This window comes from Myxine glutinosa, unplaced genomic scaffold (genome assembly GCF_964187855.1).
Source record: "Myxine glutinosa unplaced genomic scaffold, kmMyxGlut1.1 SCAFFOLD_3713, whole genome shotgun sequence".
NCBI classification, from domain to species: domain Eukaryota; kingdom Metazoa; phylum Chordata; class Myxini; order Myxiniformes; family Myxinidae; genus Myxine; species Myxine glutinosa.
The window spans coordinates 6,511-29,802 of NW_027619805.1; the positions used below are offsets into that span (position 1 = coordinate 6,511).

A 23,292-nucleotide genomic window follows, 5' to 3' on the forward strand; every position below is an offset into this window, starting at 1 on the left:
TCTCTGCCGCTCCATTCCTCATCCCTCAGATCGGCAGTCTGCAGCCTCCTCACTCTCTGCAGACCTGGACAAAATCACAGACTGGGCAAACAACCATCCACTTTCTGGATAATCCTCTCCAAGAAGTTCTGTCTCTCAAGCTTTTGGGTCTCACTATCTGCCATGATCTTTCCTGGGAAAACCACATTTCAAATCTGGCCTCCAAAGCCAGTCGCCGACTGGGCATCCTCCATCGTGCAAAGTCCTTCCTTGGCACACCTGAGCTCCTCACCATTATACAAGGCTTTCATCCGCAGCTCAATGGAATACTGCTCTCCCCTCTGGGCCGGTGCTCCTGCCTCACACCTAGCTCGTCTTCACGCTGTTGAAACCAAAGCGTTCAGAATCATTGGAATCTCCCACGATGAAGCTAACTCCGAGGGCCTTTCACTCACTCACCGCAGGCAGGTTGGTGGTCTTTTCGTCTTCTACCGACTCCTCTCCGGCCTTGCCCCCCCCCCCCCAGCTCTCTCTGGGCTCTGTCCCCGAAATATTCCTACAGATCGCACAAGATCTGCCTGCAACCCTCTTATGGTTAAACTGCCAAAATCAAGACTCTCTGCTCACCTTCACTCCTTCATTCCTCTTTTCTCCCGCCTCTGAAACAAACTCCCTCACTCTCTTCTATCCCACTCCACCCTCCAGGTCTTTAAAACAGCTGTTCACCACCATCTCTTATCTTCCCCCATCCAAAACCTTGATCTTTTCTACCCCCGCTAATTTCACCCCAAATCCACCTTTTTGAAATACCAACTTCTTTCCCGGAAGTCCTTGGTGTCCTTGTGTTTTATACTTCTCCCCCCCCCCCCCCCTTCCCATGCCTCCTTCCCCCAAGCCCTCTCTCTCCCACACATCTCCCGATGTCCCTGCTCTCAAATGTTGTGTTTGTGTGCTTCCCCTTCTCTCCCCATTTTGTCTACCGCTCCCTCTTTTTATATATTTTGTTTGTCTGTTTGATTTGTTTGTGTGATAAATGTTAGCTCTTTCACGAGCCTCGATTCTGTATACGAAAGAAAAAAAAAAAAAACTGACTTCCTCTACTCTCATAAGCAGCGTGTGGCTCTCAACAGAATCCTTTCATCTCCTCTCCCTGTCAAGGCTGGAGTACCCAAGGCAGTGTTCTGGGCCCAGTTCTATTCCTGATCTTCATCAATGATCTCTCTGGAAAATCCTCTCTATCTATTCGCTGATGACTCCACCCTCTGCCATGACATCCCTCATCCTTCAGACAGACTGCAGCTTTTTCCCTCTCTTCAGACCTTGATAAAATCACAAGATGGTCAAACACTTGGAATATGTCTTTGAATTCTGACAAATCTCACACTCTCACTATTTCTCTCCAAAAGAACCGTCTGGAAAACCCTCTGATCTACCTTCTTAACAATCCTCTTTAGGAAGTTCAGTCATGCAGTCCTGGGTTTCACTGTGAGTCATGATTTCTCTTGGGCAAACCATATTTCAAAGTTGGCCTCCAAAGCCAGCCTCCCTGGGCATCGTCTGTCGTACAAAGTCCTTCCTTGGTACTCCTGAATTCTTATCCACCGACAAGGCTGTCATCCCCAGGCTGATGGAGTGTCATCCCTCAAATTTCCAGTTTTTCCTCCTTGGAATTTCCTTCTCTATCCATATTGTCCATCCCATGCATCCTCTCCTGCTGTCCTCCCCCACTCACCCCACACCCATTGTTTGTCCAAGTCTCACTCTCTCTTGGCCTTTAACTCTGCTGTTGGTGGTTCCCCCCTCTCTACCATACCTTTTGCACCCTGTTTTTGTCTGTTACGTCCTGATCCACTCAGTGTACTAGCTATTCCACGAGCCTTGACTTTGTGTACAAATTATATATGGTATATAAAAAATAAAAAACACAGGGATGGGGGTTTATCGTTAGGACGGGATTTTAACCCAGGCTGGCGGCTTGAGATGAGTGTGCGTACCTCGATGTCATCCTGCCAGCCCAACTTAATTAAAAGAGAGTAAATAATTATTGATTAATAAAAACATCAACGAAGGCTTTGGTTATCATGTGTTAAGATTGAAAGTTTAGCCTAAGAAGAGCATACAGGATGTCTGGATGTTCAAAGTGCCAACCTCTGCAGCTTCCAGGAGAAGAAAATAGAGATTTGCGTGTTGTTCTTCATCTTACGGACCATCTCGGCCCGGCTCGGAGGACTCACGGTCCACAGTGCGATTGAGTGCTCGTTGAATGAGATGTTGGCAATGTCTTCATGCTCGAAGTCCTCGATCTTCTCTTCAGCCCGAGAAGCTCGAAATAGAGAGTTTTCTTTATTCTGCAAACATGTGCAAGCATGCTTCATGACATGTCATGGATGGGATATTAGTATCCCAATGCCTTTCAGAAGGTCCGAGGTTAAAATGCAGATCTAACATGGCAAATGCACCTCTTTCGGTGGCTCTATCTTGCATTGTTTAAACAAACGTCTAACCATAACCAACCATAAAATACTAAATATAAAAACTCTTCATTTAACCAATAAAACAGATGACTCACCTGTGGTTTGAACTTTTCCTTCAGGTCTTCGTACTCGCTCTGCGTTAACGTTTTGATGTCGGTTGACTGCGCTATGAAGATGGGCTGTGGGGAGACAGTTAGACCCTGTTATACTTTTTCTGGAGATTTATGAAACTGTTCTTAAACAATAACATTAGCTTTCACAGAGTAAAATGGTCTTGGAGAATCCACTTATATAATCGGATAATTCAAAGTGTGCATTCAATCCGATGAGGGCGGCACCTTACCTGGTAGTGACCAAGAGAAATGGTGATTGTGGCAAAGATGGGAATGTTTGTATTCCCAGCAACGGATCTCACGTAGGACATGAAGAGCAGTGGGAACCAGACGATGCAAATTAACAGGAAGACGATCATACCACCCATACCGTATTTCACGCTCTTCTTCTTCTTCTGGCCCTTGGGCTGTGGATAGCGCTGTTAAGGAGAAGAGTAAAGAGCCAACATAAATGGTTTCACAAGTTGTTGTCCATTCTATAAGAGTGGATAGCAATGTAAAGACTGACAATCAAAATTATCTGCAAACAATTAAACCCAATGATAAACAAAAATAAATGTAATCACGTTCGATGATGGCGTCGATAGGTGGGGACCATGGCCCACTCAACTTTTTGACTCGGGGGTATAACATATCAATCCTCCCCCACCCCCACCTTTGCTCGAATGTAACATAAAATGTGTCACCCTGTAAAATCAACACAGACCTGGATACAGGATGTTCCCCAAATGCATCATCGAATTATGTATAAATCAATATCAACTTTCCCCAAATAAGTTATCTCTTAAATCAATTACTGCGCTGTTGGGAGTTATTTAATAAAAGACTGTGCACATTGGTGTGGGCTTGTGCACATTCTGTGTTTCATAAGTTGGTGTAAGCACGTACTACATGTTGTGCATGCAATGAAAATGTATCACTTATGGATGAGTACTGATATGGACAGACATTCCTACTGCAGCGCTGATATCTTGCTTCGAGTTATCTTGTAAAGGAGCCTCTTTGCTCGTACATAGTGGAGTTTTCATGCACTTAAAGTTTATGTAGTCATTGTTGCATCGGAAATGAATGGGTAATTAGAGTGCTAAGGGTCCTCAAATGGCGGACCACGGACCACAGTCCATGTCCAGATCGCAGGCATCATTAGTCCGAACCACAAGCTAATCCCAGCTATTCCAAATCCACCGTCAATTTGATAAATGATAAACGCTGGAAGGGATTAATGCAGAAGGTGATTAAAATTTACATTTAGATATATTTAACAAGGAAATCGGACACAGGAGGCCATTCGGCCCATCATGCCTGTACTATACCAACACCAGGGGTATGTTCCGTTGCCAAGCAGCTTGCTTGATGCAAAGCACTCAAGCAAGCACTCCAACGGAATGGAGTGCTCAGCACTGCTTATCAACATTGCAGTTTCCATGGAAACAATGCGATCGTGGTACTCAAGCAAATGCTCTCCGGGTTGTTGTTTCCAGTTTTACTCTATCCTCTTGAGACAACTTCCCCAAGCAACTTTGTGTTAGCAGCCGCTACAGAGTATGAGGAAGAGGGAAAGAAAGATAAAGAAATGGGCGAGTCAGAAGGAGGGAGCCCCCTGCCTAGCTTATCTATGGACCCTACCATTATGTATTTTGGGGAGGGGTGGGAGAGAGTAGCGAGAGGAGTAGTGGAGGCAAAGGATAGAAGAGGGAGAGGGGTGGAGAAGGGTTTGTATGTTTGTAGATGTGGAAGAATTAGGATGAAAAGTAGAAGTAACAATAAAAGTATGAAATATATTTTTAATACTTGTATTGTTACTTCTACTTTTCATCCTAATTCTTCCACAAACTGCTCTCTCTCATGCACAGATTTATCCCATCTCGACTTCAGTTGTCTTACCCTTCCTCCCGTCCATGGTACACTGAATCTTGTGGTGAGGCAGTTGCCCTGAAACAACTGGCCTTTGCCTCTTGGAAGGCTAATCCAACTGAAGGCAATCTCAGTTCCTCCCAACAAGCTCGGAACAAGTGTGTGTCTACTCTCAGGAGTGCCAGGAAGCACTATCTCTCCACACTCAAGAATGAACTCAAACGTGTCTCCTTCCTCCAAATATTGGTGGCGTCTGGTCAAATCCATTTCTGGTGTTTGTTCCCCCTCCATCCCCTCCCTTACCTCAAATGGCTACACAGTTGACACTGCACGTGACAAAGCCGAATGCCTCAACTCTGTGTTTGCCTCAAAATCTTGTGTCCCAAACCCATCTCTTTCTGTTCCCACCTTACCCAGTCAAACCCAACTGCTCCTTTTAGCTCTTTCACGAGCCTCGATTCAGTATACAAAAAAAAACAACAAAAAAAAACAGTGTCCTCTCCTGACAAGGTGGAGGAGTTTTTGTCAAACCTTGACTCTGATTCTGCAACTGGACCAGACGGCATCAGCCCACGGGTCCTAAAATCCTGCTCTGCCACTCTATCTCACCCTCTCTCTGTTCTTTTCACCCCCTCTTTTGCTCAAGGTCATCTGAGAGCATCCTGGAAATCAGCAAACATTACCGCTTTACACAAAAAGGTGCAAAAACAGATCCTTGCAACTACAGACCAATCAGCCTGCTCCCAATTATCAGCAAAGTCATGGAATCCATCATTGCTTAGGATATCAAATCCTTCCTCTTCTCCAATGGCTTGATCTCAGATCATCAATTTGGATTCAGACCAGGTCATTCTACTCTGGACATGCTGCTTCTGCTGTCTCAACAATGGATGGAGGTCCTCAATGCCAAACAGGAAATCAGAGCTGTCTCCCTTGACATATCACGTGCCTTCGATACGGTCTGGCACCCAGCTCTGCTCACCAAACTCTTCTCCTATGGTATCCATGGAAATCTCCATGCATGGCTTGCGGATTTCCTCTCTGGTCGTAGTCAACGTGTGGCCCTGAATGGATTTCTCTCATCTCCCCTTCCTGTTCAGGCTGGAGTTCCCCAAGGCAGTGTTCTGGGCCCTGTGCTTTTTCTGGTCTTCATCAATGATCTCTCCGACTCTCTGGAAAATCCTCTCTATCTCTTTGCTGATGACTCCACCCTCTGCCGCTCCATTCCTCTTCCCGCAGATCGGCAGTCTGCAGCCTCCTCACTCTCTGAAGACGTGGACAAAATCACAGACTGGTCAAACAAGTGGAACATGTCTTTCAATCCTGACAAATCTCACACTCTTACTATGTCTCGCCGAAAAGATCGACTGGACAACCCTCCCATCTACTTTCTCAACAATCCTCTCCAAGAAGTTCTGTCGCTCAAGCTTTTGGGTCTCACTATCTGCCATGATCTTTCTTGGGAAATCCACATTTCCAAGCTGGCCTCCAAAGCCAGTCGCCGACTGGGCATCCTCCGTCGTACGAAGTCCTTCCTCGGCACACGAGCTCCTCACCACATACAAGGCTTTCATCCGCAGCTCACTGTTCTCCCCTATGGGCCGGTGCTCCTGCCTAACACCTTGCTCGGCTTCACACTGTTGAAACCAAAGGCCTCAGAATCATTGGAATCTCCCGCGATGAGGCTATCTCCGAGGGCCTTTCACTCACTCACCGCAGGCAGGTAGGTGGTCTTTCTGTTTTCTACCGACTCCTCTCCGGCCTTGCTCCCCCAGCTCTCTCTGTGCTTTGTCCCCCAAATATTCCTACAGGTCGCACAAGATCTGCCAGCAACCCTCTGATGGTTAAACTGCCGAAATCTCGGCTCTCTGCTCACCTTCACTCTTTCATTCCTCTTTTCTCCCGCCTCTGGAACAAACTCCCTCACTCTCTTCAATCCCACTCCTCCCTCCAGGTCTTTAAAACAGCTGTTCACCACCATCTCTTATCTTCCCCCATCCAAAACCTTGATCTTTTCTACCCCCGCTAATTCACCCCAGATCCACCTTGTTTGAAATTCCAACTTCTTTACTGGAAGTCCTGGCAGTGTCCATATGTTTTATACCTCTCCCACCCCCACCTTCCCATGCCCCCCCCCCAAAGCCCTCTCCCTCCCACAGATCTCTCGATGTCCCTGCTCTCAAATGTTGTGTTTGTGTCCTTCCCCCTCTCTCCCCATCTTGTCTAACGCTCCCCATGTTGTATGTTTTATGTGTCGGTTTGTCTTCCTGTGTGATTAATGTTAGCTCTTTCACGAGCCTCGATCTTGTATAACCACCTTTAGAGGCCATTTTTCCCCGCAAGCGGGGGTTGGCCTTTTTCGGGCACCGTGGTTTTTGTTGTTTTTTGGTCCCCTTTTTGAAGCAATGTTTTACGGCCGGATGCCCTTCCTGACGCCAACCCTTTTTGCCGCCTTTAACGACAAACAGGGAATTACCAGTGAACTGGTACTCAATTAGCCGACCTCGGAAGGATGACAGGCTGAGTCAACCCCCCTGGCGTTAATTCAGCAATCGACCTCGATCTTGTCCTCGATAATCGACCTCGAATCGACCTCGATAATCGATCGACCTCGATCTTGTATACAAAAAAATAAAAAAATAAAAAATGAGTGAGTGCAATAATAAACTTTGGCACCAAGAAGAAGCTCAAAATTAAAAACACCCACTTTCTTAGTTAAATTATTTCAAAGAAACATGGCAAATGGGGTCAGATTAAATACCCAGAATGCACCACAGCAAAGACTGTCGAGAATCAACATGTTGCTGTGGCTAGGCTTGTCTGATCATCACTATTGTCTCTGCGATTTATATTTGCGATGTCCTCCCTCCCTCCCCCCACTTTTAAGTGGTCATCGACGCCCATGTGTTTGATACAACTAGACATGACACTCATTCAGAGAGATGTATGAAGCATCACGTATGGTTAGAGATTGCCACAATATCAGGCACAGACACCACGGTCCTCATTACCTGCAGTAGAGGGTCACCATGGATACTGGCAAAGTGACAGTCACCACTGGCACACAATTTCCTACGTTTTTCGAGAAGAATTGTTAAATTCACCTTTTCAGATTCCCGCCAGCACTTGAGAATGAAGACATTCGCGTAAATATCTTCCACGCACATCCAGTTGGACAGGCTCAATGTGGTGTCCGTCCAAACCCAGTCCATGACAGCTCGCAGCTCGATGAGGAATGGTATAAGGCGGAACCTAGGAGTCATGGTCCACCGTGTGGGGTGATTGACAAAGGATAGGCAGAAGTTACAAATCCGCCATGAAACACATCACTTGAAATCTCTCGAGGTAACAAAACTTCCTTCTATCCTTGTAGTTATCACTGTCTACTCGCCATAACTAACATCTTCGAATGGTTGGGGATATACTCGTACTTTTATCTGTACTATTTATATACCGAAGTATAAACACCCAAAGTATAACAATAACTGTATTATAAGTGACGTTTAGCAATCAGAGCAATCTATCTATAATGGAGCAGATGCATATATGGCTGTACCGTATATATATAAGCCCGCTTGGAGTTTGCAAAAAAGCACCTAAAGGACTCTCAGACTGTGAGAAACAAGATTCTGTGGGCTTTCATGTGTCTTTCACTGAGGAGAGGCGTCCGTCTGGCCACTCTGCCATAAAGCCCAGATCGGAGGAGTGTTGCAATGATGGTTGTCCTTCTGGAAGTTTCTCCCATCTCCACACAGGATCTCTGGAGCTCAGCCAGAGTGACCATCGGGTTCTTGGTCACCTCTCTTACCAAGGCCTTTCTCCCCTGATTGCTCAGTTTGGCCGGGAGGCCAGCTCTAGGAAGAGTCCTGGTTGTTCCAAACTTCTTCCATTTAAGAATCCTGGAGGCCACTGTGCTCTTGGGAACCTTCAATGCAGCAGAAATTTTTTTGTAGGGCTCCCCAAATCTGTTCCTCGACACAATCCTGTCTCTGAGCTCCGCAGGCAGTTCCTTCGACCTCATGGCTTGGTTTTTGCCCTGATATGCATCGTCAGCTGTGAGACCTTGTATAGACAGGTGTGTGCCTTTCCAAATCATGTCCAATCAATTGAATTTACCACAGGTGGACTCCAATCAAGGTGTAGAAACATCTCAAAGATGATCAAGAGAAATGGGAGGAACCTGAGCTAAATTTCAAGTGTCATAGCAAAAGGTATGAATACTTATGTAAATGTGATATTTCAGTTGTTTCTTTTTAATAAATTTGCAAAACTTTCTAAAATCCTGTTTTCTCTTTGTCATTATGGGGTATTGAGTGTAGATTGATGAGGGGAAAAATGAATTTAAACGATTTCAGCATAAGGCTGCAACATAACAAAATGTGAAAAAAGTGAAGGGGTCTGAATACACTGTGTATATGATTATACCATGTGATTATACCATGGGTCATATACCTAATCACTTGCCAAAAGTGCAACAAACAATATGTTGGAAAATCTGAGAATACACTCTACACACGATTTAATAACACCCGGTCAGAAATCAATAACTTCCACACCAGTCAGGGCATATCTCCACCTTACACGATACACTTTAATCAACCGGATCACTCGATAAATGACATTCAAATCTCTGCCATTGAATCAATCACAAATCGATCACACACCACGATTCTGAAACGTGAGTCCTTTTGGATACACAAACTTCGGACAAAAATCCCTCATGGCATAAATTTTGATGATTAAAGAATGTTCCAACATCAACCCAATCAAATCATTAACCGTAGCCCATTCATTCACCAATTCATTCATTCATTCATTCACTCATTCATTCACTCATTCTTTCATTCTACATTCATATGTCATTTATATAAATATATAAATAAATATATAAATATATTATATGAATATAAATGGTATATGAATATATGCTTGTGTGTTTATGTATGTATGTATCTCTATATTTGTATATGCACGTGCACCGGAACTGTAACGGTGCACGTGCATATACAAATACCAGCGGATCTGGTACGCCGATAGGCCGAAGAAGATGCACGTGCACCGGAACTGTAACGCGACCCGAAACTGTAAGTTGCGCTTCACTTCCGTTGAACTTTGGGACGATGAGTGAGCTTCAGCGTGGCTCTTCCTTTTGTATGCATTTTCTACACATGTCACACATCTTACACACATATCACTATTAGGGTGGGCTTCAAAAAAGCAAAATGCAGATGTTCTCTGGGACATGGTCTATTTTTGTTCCTTTTGGTGTCAAAGGAAACCACACCAAATTTGAATGGAATCCAATAATATGTAGGGGTGCCACATCAGTGATGAATTTTCCCCCATGCAAAAATAGGAATTTCCATTTTTTGGGCTGTATATACACAAAATAAATACATAATTATATATATACATTAAATATAATATTAAAAATAAATATATAGTAAATATACATTAAATAATAAATATACATAAATACACATTATACATTATATATATACAATATATTATCCATACAGTTTTGAGACTTCCTATGATCACTATCTGGGCAATTTTCATGCATGTTTTGTACAGGTTCACGGGGTCAGGGGTACGCTTTTTTAGTGTGTAATATGTAGGCCTAACTTATTGACTGTGGCTCTTTTGTAGAGAGTGACCCTGTGGAGTAAGAATTAACAGGATTTTACCGACATTCTTGCTTATTTTGCAGATATGGCATGTGCTAGTACCAGTGTTTCATTGAAAACTCGGGCTCAGGATAATGTGTATCTCATTGGGTCCACTTCTGGAGATGCCATCAAAGGTGCCAAGCTCCCGACTGTGCATCAATCTCTTGTCCTGTTTTTCCATCACCTGAAGAAGGAGAATCGCACTGCCCGGGAGAGTGCAACCCTCACCATTGAAGAGGTTGTGAAGTTCTGGGAAAAAGCTCACCTACCTACAACGACGAAGCAGCACTGCATCCATCGTTTGGAGAGGCTATATGAAGAATGGAGGAGCCTCCAAAAAGGTGCAAAGCGGGGTGGTGCGACCCAAGAGAAAAAGGAAGCATCCTTCAAGGCCTCCTTGGAGAAGACGTTTGATCTTAGGCATGCAGATTCGGAGGCCATAATCACCAACCCCGAGGACAGGAAGTTTCTTCACGATCAATTCTCAGAGAGGAAGGCTTCAATGGGATCTGTAGACACTGTGTTGGAAGCAAAAACGTTCTTGTGTGTTTGAAAGATCAGCAGCCACGAGATGATTATCATGAACTCCTAGAACTGACTGTCATCTACATGGGAGGAATCCCACCTCGTGGAATCCGGATCATGGCTCCAGGAGCAATGCACAGAGCCAGATGGATGGCAAAAGCACTATATTCACTACAGGTGTTCATGTTTCGGTCAGAGTTCCACTTGACACTTCGAGAGGCGAGAGAACTCCGAGCCTTCAACATTTTTGTCTGCCTTGTGTATGTGCAGGCTTGGTTTCGGGCTCCACAAGCTATTGAGGCTCCCCTGAATGACATTAACCTCTTCAAGAAGTTGGAAAAGTTTGAACAAATCAATCAGAAGATGGCTCAGGCAGCCTTGAAGGCACTTGGCCGCCACACGTGGTACATGAGCCCAGTACTAGTGGCATTTGCATTCTTTGACACCAGAATTGACAAAGAAAGCAAGATCAATATGATTGAAGCATTGAAAAATGACGGTGAAAACCCCTCTCCAAAGAGACCAGCTATCAAACGAGGAACCGCCCTGTCAATCGCTGGCCTCATAACAAAACACACCAAGCATTTCTTCAGCATCCTAGGGACCCCAACTGATTGGATGGATAAGGATCCTGGTTCATGGGAGCAAGAAACCAGCTTTCAGGAAGCAAAGAAAGCCGCCAGTGGCTTAGTCGTGGTGAACGACAGGGCAGAAAGGGGTGTCGCATTGATACAAGACTACAATAAGCTCCTTACAAAGGATGAAGAGCAAAAGCAAGCTCTGCTCCAAGTTGTTGCTGCTCACAGGAAGATGTACCCCGATGCCAAGAAGGCAACAGTGGTGAAACATGCCCAGAAATAGGAGTTACATTTATCATTATATTTGGGTTTTTTAATATTATGTGATATGGTGTCTCTTCATTTTATGAACTGAACATTTGGATTGTTATCATTGAATTTGAGTTTTCATAGCAATATAGTGCTATTTGTGCAGCTATTGTAACTTGTGTTTGCTAGAATACAAAGAAAGTGAGTGGAGGGTGGATTTTCATAAAACAAACTTCTGGTTTTGCTTTCGATCCATATATAGAAAAGTTTTGTAGACACCTTTAGATTGAAGGCTGATGTGGCACCCCTAAATAAAATCAGATTGCTTTCATATTTGGTGTCGTTTCATTTTGGAACAAAAGGAACAACATAAAGCCATGTCCCAGTAAATATTTTAAAAACATTATTTTGAGCACCACCCTAATCACTATACATACTTGTCTGACATACATGCCTGTTGTTTCTGTAGACTAAGAAGAAGACCTTTGTTGGTCGAAAGCTTGTCGACAATTAAAGATCGACGTCCTGAAGCTACGTCCGCGTCTGATTTAATCTCCCGAATATATATATATATATATATTTATATATATATTTCTATGTATATTTGAATTCCCCCCTCAAGGAAATTGTCACCATGTATGTTTGTGTAGTCCTGAAGATCATTAAAAAAAAAAAAGTGGCTGGCCCAATCCCCAACTGATTTTGCAAATGTGCTGAAGGTACCCAGGGTCAGGTCATGCATACAAAAAGAACCCCTTCCCTCTCTCCACCATGCCCCCCCTCCCTCCCACAGGAAAAAAAATCCCAGAGGGCAGGAGTGACCACTAGTAAATGTAATATTTTTTTATGAGAAAAGCTACGTAACATGGAAATCAACCTGGGGACAGCAGCAAATCAAAAATGAAGCTCAAAATGGATCCGTGAAGAAACATTGCACCATTAAAGGAGTCGTCAGTTTATGCATCAATGCAATTTCACCATAAAGCCTCAAAATCAAGTCAAACGAACCAACCCCTGGAAGAGAAATAGGTTGATGTAGTTGTAACGCTTGGTTAGGAAGTTCCCGAGGATGCGGGTCGGGTAACCACAGCGGATCTGGTACGCCGATAGGCCGAAGTAGATGCATTTCGAGACGTACCACACCTGTGCTACTGTATTTTTGTTGAAAGGTCTGCGGGTAAAGGATGAGAACAGCCTGATGGTGAGGTTCAAAAAGGTGTTTAAAAAAGAAGAAGCAAGAAACGAGTATGTTGTTATAAATTCACATCACAGCTGATGGTGGCAACGTCTGAAAGATATCATTGTCATCATCATCAATATACCATACTCTTTACAGAGCATTGGTGCTGACAAAACAGTATCTGGGTAAAGGCTGTGTCAGGCTGGTTTGGTAGTGCTGGACATTTTGGTTATGCAAAAATTATCTGCAAAAAAAAAAAGAAAAAAGTGTTATTGGGGATATTTATTTCCAATAATTGTCATGGGAGGGGGCCGTGGCCCCATTTCTGTAGGACATATGACCATGAGGAGTATCAAGTTAAGGTTAGGGCCTAGTTCCGATTCCTCCTGGCGAGATTGGTCTGGATCTGTCTGGCACTTTCTGAGAAGAAGATTTTTTAATTACTGTAAATACCAATATTTGGGGGAAAACCCTTTTATAGAGGCACATCCGAATGGGGAGCACAACACCATGAGACCTTGCTGTGCTGATGCATCATACCAAATTGGGTAGTTTGTGAGGAGAAGATGTTTTAGTCATATGTTAACGGACAGATGTCCATGGATGGAACGCGAGTTGGGAATGAGAGAAAAGGGACGGGACGTATGGTGGAGATAGAAGTAATAGGAGGACAGAAAAATCAGGTGTTCAAGCTTCAATAAGTGTAGTTTGCATCAAAATAAGGCATCTTGTACTACTAATTCCTGCTGCAACGTATAAGGAAAGTGGATATTGAATTGATTGGAGGATTATAACCGATTTTATGGGAAAACAAGTGATGTAAATCTATAGTTTCAGCTAAAAACCAATGAAAAGCACAGGGGCTGCATAACGAGTCAAACGAGAGAGAGAGAGAGAGAGAGGGAGAGAGGGAGAGAGGGAGAGAAAGAGAGAAAGAGAGAGAGAGAGAGAGACAGAGGGAGAGAGAGAGAGGGAGAGAGAGGGGGAGGGGGAGGAGAGAGAGAGTGATAGAGAGGGAGAGAGAGTGATAGAGAGGGAGATGGGGAGGAGAGATAGAGAGAGGGTGTAGAGAGAGGGGGGCACAGTGTGCATGAGAGGCTTGAACTTAATCAGCATTCTTACATTTCAGTGACACCGGGCAGGATGAAGAACATCCAAACGTGAATTCCAATGACTAGCACCACCTGGAAAATGCACTTTCCCATGACAGTCTTCCGTAGGTAAAGTGCACGATCAATGACCATTGTTGAGAACTGGATCAAAAGCATCACAAGGAAGGCCTTGGGGACACGGTTCTTGGATATCGTCTCTGTTATGTCTGCGTCCACCGAGTGTTTCTGAAATGAAATAGAGCGATCCATTAGTAATCACAATTTTCGTCACCTCCTCCCTCCCTGCGCCCCACCTCCCACCCAGCCCCCCCAATCCCCCAAAGCATGTCCCAGCACAGCATGATCAGTTAAACTTGCTTTTTATGAGTTTACAATGGGCTGGAGGAGGCTGATGGTTTTCAGAATGGAAATTTCACTTTCGCACATAATTACTACTCAAGATAAAATTGGCGATGAAGTGAATGAAGTGATGGAGGTGAAAATGATTATAAATTACAACACAATCTCCATTGACAAAGCATACGGAGCATGTAGACATGAGAGACTTGAGTAATTACTGGACAAGTAAATTAACTTGAAGGGAGCTCAAAGCAAAGGGACAATGTCATTAATGTCCTCTTTGCAAGGACCTTAAGTGACAGCAATGCACTTTTACACAAATAAGATATCAGGAGACCTCAAGGTAGTCAAGAACGACAATGGACGGATTAACACAATACGTGCAATTTGAACCTGGATTCACATGTTTAGTAAGGGAAACATATGAAAATCTGTTAACTAAATTGTTACCAAAAAATTTCTTCACCAATATGTTTGTAAAGGTGTGTAATAACATGTGTTAAAATGTTGAAGGTCAACTTCCGTGGGAAACCCAGAAAAAAAGCTGTTGAATTCGGGTACCGAAAAATTATTTTCGAGAATTTTTATTTTTTTTAATCGGCCCTTAAGTAACTTATGAGGGGTCAAATAAGGGTTTTTCATGATTCTGAGTTGATTGTTAACATTTATATTTCACCACAGACACTCCTTTGTGGAAAAATAATTTCTAAATATATCTCATTTTCTACTTTGCAGGACATGGAGTCTAGCAATATGGATGAAGACGTTACTCCACCTGTGCTCAATTGCTTCATCTGTGCACGCTCGGATACACCAGCTGAAAGGCTCATACAGGCAACTCCAAAGGGATACTCAACTTTATTGAAACAAGCAGAAACTGTCGAAAATGTTACTGTTGTGGAACGTATGAAGGAGGCTCAAAAGGAAGGAAAACTGAGGTACCACCAGAAGTGTAAAAATGATCTGTACAACAACTTTGTTGCAACCACCAAGAAGTCAGCTCAAGCATCAAAGGCAGAGAAAGAGTCATCAAAGTTGAAGAGAAGACGCACTACTTGTGAGTTCAGTTCATCAACTGGCTGCAGTTCTAGAAGATCACAGTCAGTTGACCTCCTGTATAAGGATGTATGCATTATTTGCAACCAACCAGCCCAGCTCTACAAAAATAATCCAGCACAAGCTAGAAAGAAATACAGAGTGCCAGATAATTTGACTGCAGATACACTGAAGGCAAGCTTGCTGAAGACAGCACGGAGTCGCGGGGATGACTGGGGCACTGAAGTCACTGGACGCCTGGAAGGGATCAACGACTTGGTAGCAGAAGAAACACTGTACCATTTGCGATGCAAACTTATGTTTGCGAGAGGTGACAGTTTGTCCAAGACTGATGAGGAAGGAAAAAGGAAGAGAGGACAGAGGGGTATTGATGAGGAGCAAGAGGCAGTTTTTATTGAATTCTGCGAATGGTTAGACTCAGAATTAGAGCATGGGGTAATGAACATGGACCAAGTCCATGAAAAGCTGCAGGAGTTTGATCAGTCACCAGAGAAGAGCCTTTCTTATTCAAAGCATTGGCTAAAGATAAAACTTCTAGAGAAATACGAAGACACCTTGTATTTCACAACACAGGAAAGAAGGGCAGATGTACTCTGTCTCAAAGATGGCACCGACAATATTCTGCGAGCGCATCATGCTAATCTTGACCATGGAGATGAGAAGACTCAGATCATAAAGACGGCACTCAAGTTCATATCCAATGATATTGCCTTGATTGATTTAGGTCCAAAGTCATACCCCACCACACACAGTATGACTGACATCGATAGTCAGCTGACACTTGTTCCTGCAAGCCTTCAGATGTTCTTGAGACCGATTGTCAAGACAGACGAAAGAGTTGCCGTTTGCGGGCAGAATTTTATTAAGGCCTGTCGACCTCGGTCTGGAGTATTGCCACACCAAATGGGGCTTGCCATACAACTTGATCATAGATTTGGGTCAAAATGGATGCTCAACAAGTTCCACCGGCTGGGATACACTGAGTCTTACACGGAGACACAAAACTACAAATACTGCTTCCTTAATAGTAGGAGTGGAGATGATGTTCCAGATACTTCTGGCACTCTTGACACCATTGTGGAGGAAACCGATGAACAGATCAATGATGAGGTTGTGGTTGATGCTGCGCTTGAGGATCAATCAGTGATGACAGCCAAAGTGCCAGCCAGTGAAAGTGAATTGTCAAGTAATGATCAGGTGGTCTTTATGGAGGTTGGGGAAACAAACAATGCAGTCACTCAGTTTGTTCGAGACAATATAGATTTAAACATTGTCTCTATTCACGGAAACACTCCATTTCACTCAATGGGTTGGATCGAAGTCACCTCTCCGGCACCACCTTTGCCAGATCCACAGACAACAGCAGCTTTCCCCCGGGTGAAGTTGAAGGCACTCGACAAAGCTAAGATCCTGAGAGGAACTGAAGTAAAGATTATTCCATTTACGAACAGGAAACAGATAGGAACGAACGCGATCATGTTTCTCCCCCTCGCTGAGCTTTCCTCCTCCCTGGCTCATGATCAGCCACTCCTCACTCCAGGTGACACACTCTGGGCAGCGGGGTGGTTGATCAAAGCCAACGATCCTGAGTTCCCACACTCCAACTGGAATGGCTGGATGAAGAGAATCCATGCTAATGATGCAAAGCAGAGCACACAGATCGAGTTCCTCCCAGTTATTGAAGGAGACCCTAATGACCTCAACACCATCTTCACCACTCCGAAAGAGGGCATACGGCGTGCTGGGGTCGCTATAGTGACCTTTGATCTTCCGATTTGGCTGAAGGCTGTGAATATAATAAAGCAGGCAAATCTACCCGTCATTCCAAGGTTGGGTGGTTTTCACCTGCTGAAGTCTTATCTTGGATCAATGGGTAACATCATGGAAGATTCTGGACTACTAGATGTGATCCAGTTGATCTATCCTGGAAGTACGACAGCCATCCACATCATGGATGGAGGATGTTTTGACAAGGCAATCCGTGTTCACCTCCTCATCGATGCAGCCATCTATCAACACATCATGAAACTTGCCTTCACTGAGGAGGAGCGTGGTGACATGAAGACCTTCATGGAGAAGGTGGCTGATGGGAAGATGGGAGCCAGACACTCAGACCCAGTAGTGCCAGTGTTTGAGCAAAGGTTTGAAGAAACCTTCAAACGACTCGCAAAAGGAGGAAGAACACCTGCACTCTGGGTGGAGTACCACCACATGGTAGATGTGATCAAGGTCTTTATCAGAACCGAGCGACTTGCAGACCACAATGGGCATCTGTCCTGCATTGTTACCAAGATGCTTCATATCTTTGCCGCTGCAGGCCATCATCAGTATGCCAAGGGCGCACGGCTGTACTGTCAACTCATGAAGGAACTAGAAACTTTGCCTGCTTACAAAGACACCTTAGAACGTCTCACTGCCCACGGGAACCACGTTGTCCGTTACTCAAGTCATGAGTGGTCCGGCACATGGTGTGACATTTGCATTGAGCAGACATTAATGAAGGCAGCCAAGTCACAAGGTGGACTGAGCAGAGGAAGAATGAGAAACAGTTTTTCTGGCCACAAATGCTGGGTGCTCACCCTCAGTGAGCTACTTTGTGTGTAAATGTAAAAGTGAAAATATAAATGTTAACAATCAACTCAGAATCATGAAAAACCCTTATTTGACCCCTCATAAGTTACTTAAGGGCCGATTTAAAAAAAAAATTCTCGAAAATAATTTTTCGGTACCCGAATTCAACAGCTTTTTTTCTGGGTTTCCCACGGGAGTTGAACTTCAACATTTTAACACATGTTATTACACACCTTTACAAACATATTGGTGAATAAATTTTTTGGTAACAATTTAGTTAACAGATTTGTGAAATATCTCATAAAATGGCCTTACTAGTTGCGGAAAAATGCTCAAAAGCACTACTGAGCAAGTCACGTGATCATCATGAGGGTTTGTTTTTAGGTATGCAAAGTGAAGGCTCGTGGAAGAGCTAGAACACAGACCAGAGCAGGACACAACAGAACAAAAGCAGGAAACACCAACAGCAGGGCCAGAGGAGAAAATAGACGGAGACGGTAGATACCAAAATATATCAAAGCGAGCATTCGATTGGTGGTCAATTCCCAGGTTCTGTTCCTTCATTACATCCCTATCTCACCCCAAAAGCCCAGTAGCCGAATATAATAATAATGAAGTCGACGACATCGGCCAGAAACATGAGAACGTAAACGTCGGTCACGGTGCTGTACTCCGGGTGGACGATGTTGTAGAAGAATTGGTGAATTGGACGATACACCTTGAACAGCCTGGGGACAGGGAGGGAGAGGGTGGGGGGGGGGGTGGGAGAGGGAGGGAGAGGGAGGGAGGGGGTGGGAGAGGGTGGGAGAGGGAGGGAGAGGGAGGGAGAGGGTGGGAGAGGGTGGGAGAGGGTGGGAGAGGGAGGGAGAGGGTGGGAGACGGAGGGAGAGGGAGGGAGAGGGTGGGAGAGGGAGGGAGAGGGAGGGAGAGGGTGGGAGAGGAAGGGAGAGGGTGGGAGAGGGTGTTCATGGATGGATTTGTTAATTCTATGGAATAAATGTTGCATGATTTATAACTTACATTAAACTCTCAGTGGCTAAATAAAATAAAAATACAGTAACTAGAAAAAAAAGAATACACCATTTCATAAGCACGTTACCTGTTAGTGAGAAACGGTTGGCTACCTTTTGCAAGTTTTGTAAATGCGTTGCACAAGGGGCACAAAAGAGCAATGGAGAGGAACAGAAGACAGAGATGGAGAAGAAGAACAGAAGATAGAGATGGAGAAGAAGAACAGAAGATAGAGATGGAGAAGAAGAACAGAAGATAGAGATGGAGAAGAAGAACAGAAGATAGAGATGGAGAAAAAGAACAGAAGATAGAGATGGAGAAGAAGAACAGAAGATAGAGATTGAGAAGAAGAACAGAAGACAGAGATGGAGAAGAACAGAAGATAGAGATGAAGAACAACAGAAGTTGGAGATGGAGAAGAAGATAGAGATGAAGAAGAAGAACAGAAGATAGAGATGGAGAAGAAGAACAGAAGATAGAGATGGAGAAGAAGAACAGAAGATAGAGATGGAGAAGAAGAACAGAAGATAGAGATGGAGAAGAAGAACAGAAGATAGAGATGGAGAAGAAGAACAGAAGATAGAGATGGAGAAGAAGAACAGAAGATAGAGATTGAGAAGAAGAACAGAAGACAGAGCTGGAGAAGAACAGAAGATAGAGATGAAGAAGAAGAACAGAAGATAGAGATGGAGAAGAAGAACAGAAGATAGAGATGGAGAAGAAGAACAGAAGACAGAGATGGATAAGAAGATAGAGATGAATAAGAAGAACAGAAGACAGAGATGGATTAGAAGAACAGAAGATAGAGATGGATTAGAAGAACAGAAGATAGAGATGGATAAGAAGAACAGAAGACAGAGATGGATAAGAAGAACAGAAGACAGAGATGGATAAGAAGAACAGAAGACAGAGATGGATAAGAAGAACAGAAGACAGAGATGGATAAGAAGAACAGAAGACAGAGATGGACAAGAATAACAGAAGACAGAGATGGATAAGAAGAACAGAAGATAGAGATGGATAAGAAGAACAGAAGACAGAAATGGATGAGAAGAACAGAAGACAGAGATGGATGAGAAGAACAGAAGATAGAGATGGATAAGAAGAACAGAAGACAGATGGATAAGAAGAACAGAAGACAGAGATGGATAAGAACAGAAGACAGAGATGGAGAAGAAGAACAGAAGATAGAGATGGAGAAGAAGAACAGAAGACAGAGATGGAGAAGAAGAACAGAAGACAGATGGATAAGAAGAACAGAAGACAGATGGATAAGAAGAACAGAAGACAGATGGATAAGAAGAACAGAAGACAGATGGATAAAAAGAACAGAAGACAGAGATGGATAAGAACAGAAGACAGAGATGGATAAGAAGAACAGAAGATAGAGATGGAGAAGAAGAACAGAAGACAGAGATGGAGAAGAAGAACAGAAGATAGAAATGGAGAAGAAGAACAGAAGATAGAGATTGAGAAGAAGAACAGAAGACGGAGATGGATAAGAAGAACAGGAATAATGGAAAAATTAACTCACATTTGGATAATGAAGGAAATGACTTTCCTGATTATGTTCACAATTCGATTTCTCCAGATTGTCCACCGACCAGCTGGGGGATCATCAACACCGACGACTAAAAGGGTTTAAACACCAGAAGAAAGCAAACAGGACACACAGGGTCACGGTGATGTGGGTGGGAGACCAAACATCCAACGAGGGGAATTTAATCGGATTGTTGCGGATTTCCCCTTTTTATATCGTTTCACAAATACATCGCCACGTTATTCATACCACAACTCGATTTGCGTCGCCTCAAATCACCCTTGCATCGTTGTAAAGGCCACACCTTTTGTTCTCAAACGTTTTTATAACTTACAAGTTTGATAAAGACACCACAAGAAATCACTAAAGTACCAAATTGGGGGAGATTGCAAAATCTCCGAAAGAGCAACTGTACTTTGCCTCCACATAAAGATATGTACTGTAATGTAGATTCGAGAGACACACACACACACACACACACACACACACACACACACACACACACACACACACACACACACACACACACACACACACACACACACACACACACACACACACACACACACACACGAGACAAATGCTTAACACAGCCACTGAGCATGTGGGAAGTGCCATCACTACCGTCACTTCCTGGGATGCTATAGGTACCAGCGACGTCATAACAATGGCGCCACTTTTCTCACCGCACTCATTGGAGCATTTCCTCAAGAGGAATTTCCTCTTCCCCATACATGCCAACCGAGGGAGATTATCTGTGCTCTGTCCTTTTCAAGTAAGGAAGCAGCACGTACCATTTTTAAAGTCTTTGGTAGGACCTGAACAGGTCCAAACCGGATGGTTGTTTTTAGGAGACACGACCTCCTTACTTGATAGCTGTTGGCTCCTTTCGGGAGCTCATCCACCCTTTGTCAGGTATTGTTTTTATTCCTGCCAGGGTGTCTCAGTCACCCTCCCCACAAGTAAAGCCAGTGAGGGGTGTCGGTTTAGTCGCCGACAACAAACCCGACTTTGCCAAATCGTTCCATGAGTTATTAAGGGTGTAGTACTGGTGAACAGGTGATTTTTTTTTTTTTTTTTTTTTTTTTTTTTTTTTTTTTTTTTTTTTTTTTTTAGCTGAACAGTTTCCTTATAGTCTTATAAACAAGAATCATGCTATTAGAGGTCATAGAAGTACCCCTAAATATTGAAAAATTCAAATTTCAATTCAATTCAATATAATATTTTGCATGAAATTTGTTATAACTTGGGAAATGCGTCATTCATTTGGGCTGAAATTTGGACAGGATATTCAGAATATCACTTCCTTTAAAATGATGAAGGCTTTTGTTTATAGGAGTAGCCATTGTGGATTTATTGAAGGACAACCAAGTTTTATCTGGTAATTGGCATAATTAGCTAATTAGTGAACATTTGACATAATTTCACAAAATCCTCTCGTCAGGTAGTAGAGTAACACATGTATAATACATGTACCAAGTTTTGTGTGAAAAGAATGATAGGTGACATAGAAGATAGAAGTAGAAATGTGTTCTTTGTTTTTCCTTGTTTTTTATTGACGGTCTAATTTATGCAAATTATACGCATGTAATATGACAAAGAAGCGTTGAAACTGGTCTTTTCTTTTTTTTCTTTTTTTCTTTTTTTTGTATACAAGATCGAGGCTCGTGAAAGAGCGAACATTAATCACACAGAAAGACAAACCGACACATAAAACATATAACATCGGGAGCGGTAGACAAGATGGGGAGAGAGGGGGAAGGACACAAACACAACATTTGAGAGCAGGGACCGAGAGACATGGAGACATCGAGAGATCTAAGAGAGGGCGAGGGCTTTGGGGGGGGGGGCATGGGAAGGGGGCGGTGGGAGAGGTATAAAACATATGGACACTGCCAGGACTTCCAGGAAAGAAGTTGGAATTTCATACAAGGTGGATCTGGGGTGAATTAGCGGGGGTAGAAAAGATCAAGGTTTTGGATGGGTGAAGATAAGAGATGGTGGTGAACAGCTTTTTTAAAGACCTGGAGGGAGGAGTGGGATTGAAGGGAGTGTGGGAGTTTGTTCCAGAGGTGGGAGAAAAGAGGAATGAAGGAGTGAAGGTGAGCAGAGAGTCGAGATTTTGGCAGTTTAACCATCAGAGGCTTGCTGGCAGATCTTGTGCGACCTGTAGGAATATTTGGGGGACAGAGCACAGAGAGAGCTGGGGGAGCAAGGCCGGAGAGGAGTCGGTAGAAGACAGAAAGACCACCTACCTGCCTGCGGTGAGTGAGTGAAAGGCCCTCAGAGATAGCTTCATCGCGGGAGATTCCAATGATTCTGAAAGCTTTGGTTTCAACAGCGTGAAGCCGGGCTAGGTGTGAGGCAGGAGCACCAGCCCATAGGGGAGAACAGTATTCCATTGAGCTGCGGATGAAAGCCTTGTATGTGGTGAGGAGCTCAGGTGTGCCTAGGAAGGACTTCGCACGACGGAGGATGCCCAGTCGGCGACTGGCTTTGCAGGCCAGCTTGGAAATGTGGTTTTCCCAAGAAAGATCATGGCAGATAGTGAGACCCAAAAGCTTGAGCGACAGAACTTCTTGGAGAGGATTGTTGAGAAAGTAGATGGGAGGGTTGTCCAGTCGATCTTTTCGGAGAGACATAGTAAGAGTGTGAGATTTGTCAGGATTGAAAGACATGTTCCACTTGTTTGACCAGTCTGTGATTTTGTCCAGGTCTTCAGAGAGTGAGGAGGCTGCAGCCTGCCGATCTGAGGGAAGAGGAATGGAGCAGCAGAGAGTGGAGTCATCAGCAAAGAGATAGAGAGGATTTTCCAGAGAGTCGGAGAGATCATTGATAAAGACCAGAAAAAGCACAGGGCCCAGCACACTGCCTTGGGGAACTCCAGCCTGAACAGGAATGGGAGATGAGAGAAATCCATTCAGGGCCACACGTTGACTACGACCAGAGAGGAAGTCCGCAAGCCATGCATGGAGATTTCCATGGAAACCATAGGAGTAGAGTTTGGTGAGCAGAGCTGGGTGCCAGACCGTATCGAAGGCA

General features: G+C 43.9%; 1 protein-coding gene across 1 annotated transcript; it reads right to left on the bottom strand.

The window, feature by feature from the left end:
- Nucleotides 1–2,127: 2,127 nt before the first annotated feature.
- On the bottom strand, nt 2,128–20,336 carry LOC137416164 (piezo-type mechanosensitive ion channel component 2; the record flags this gene model as incomplete). Its single annotated transcript, XM_078769655.1, has 8 exons — nt 20,245–20,336; nt 18,280–18,427; nt 13,744–13,958; nt 12,454–12,612; nt 7,525–7,672; nt 2,797–2,985; nt 2,549–2,632; nt 2,128–2,327 (listed from the first exon to the last, which is right to left on the bottom strand). Coding segments are annotated over exons 1-8 (1,145 nt in total), but the record flags the coding sequence as incomplete, so codon positions are not given.
- Between the last annotated feature and the right edge of the window lie 2,956 nt (nt 20,337–23,292).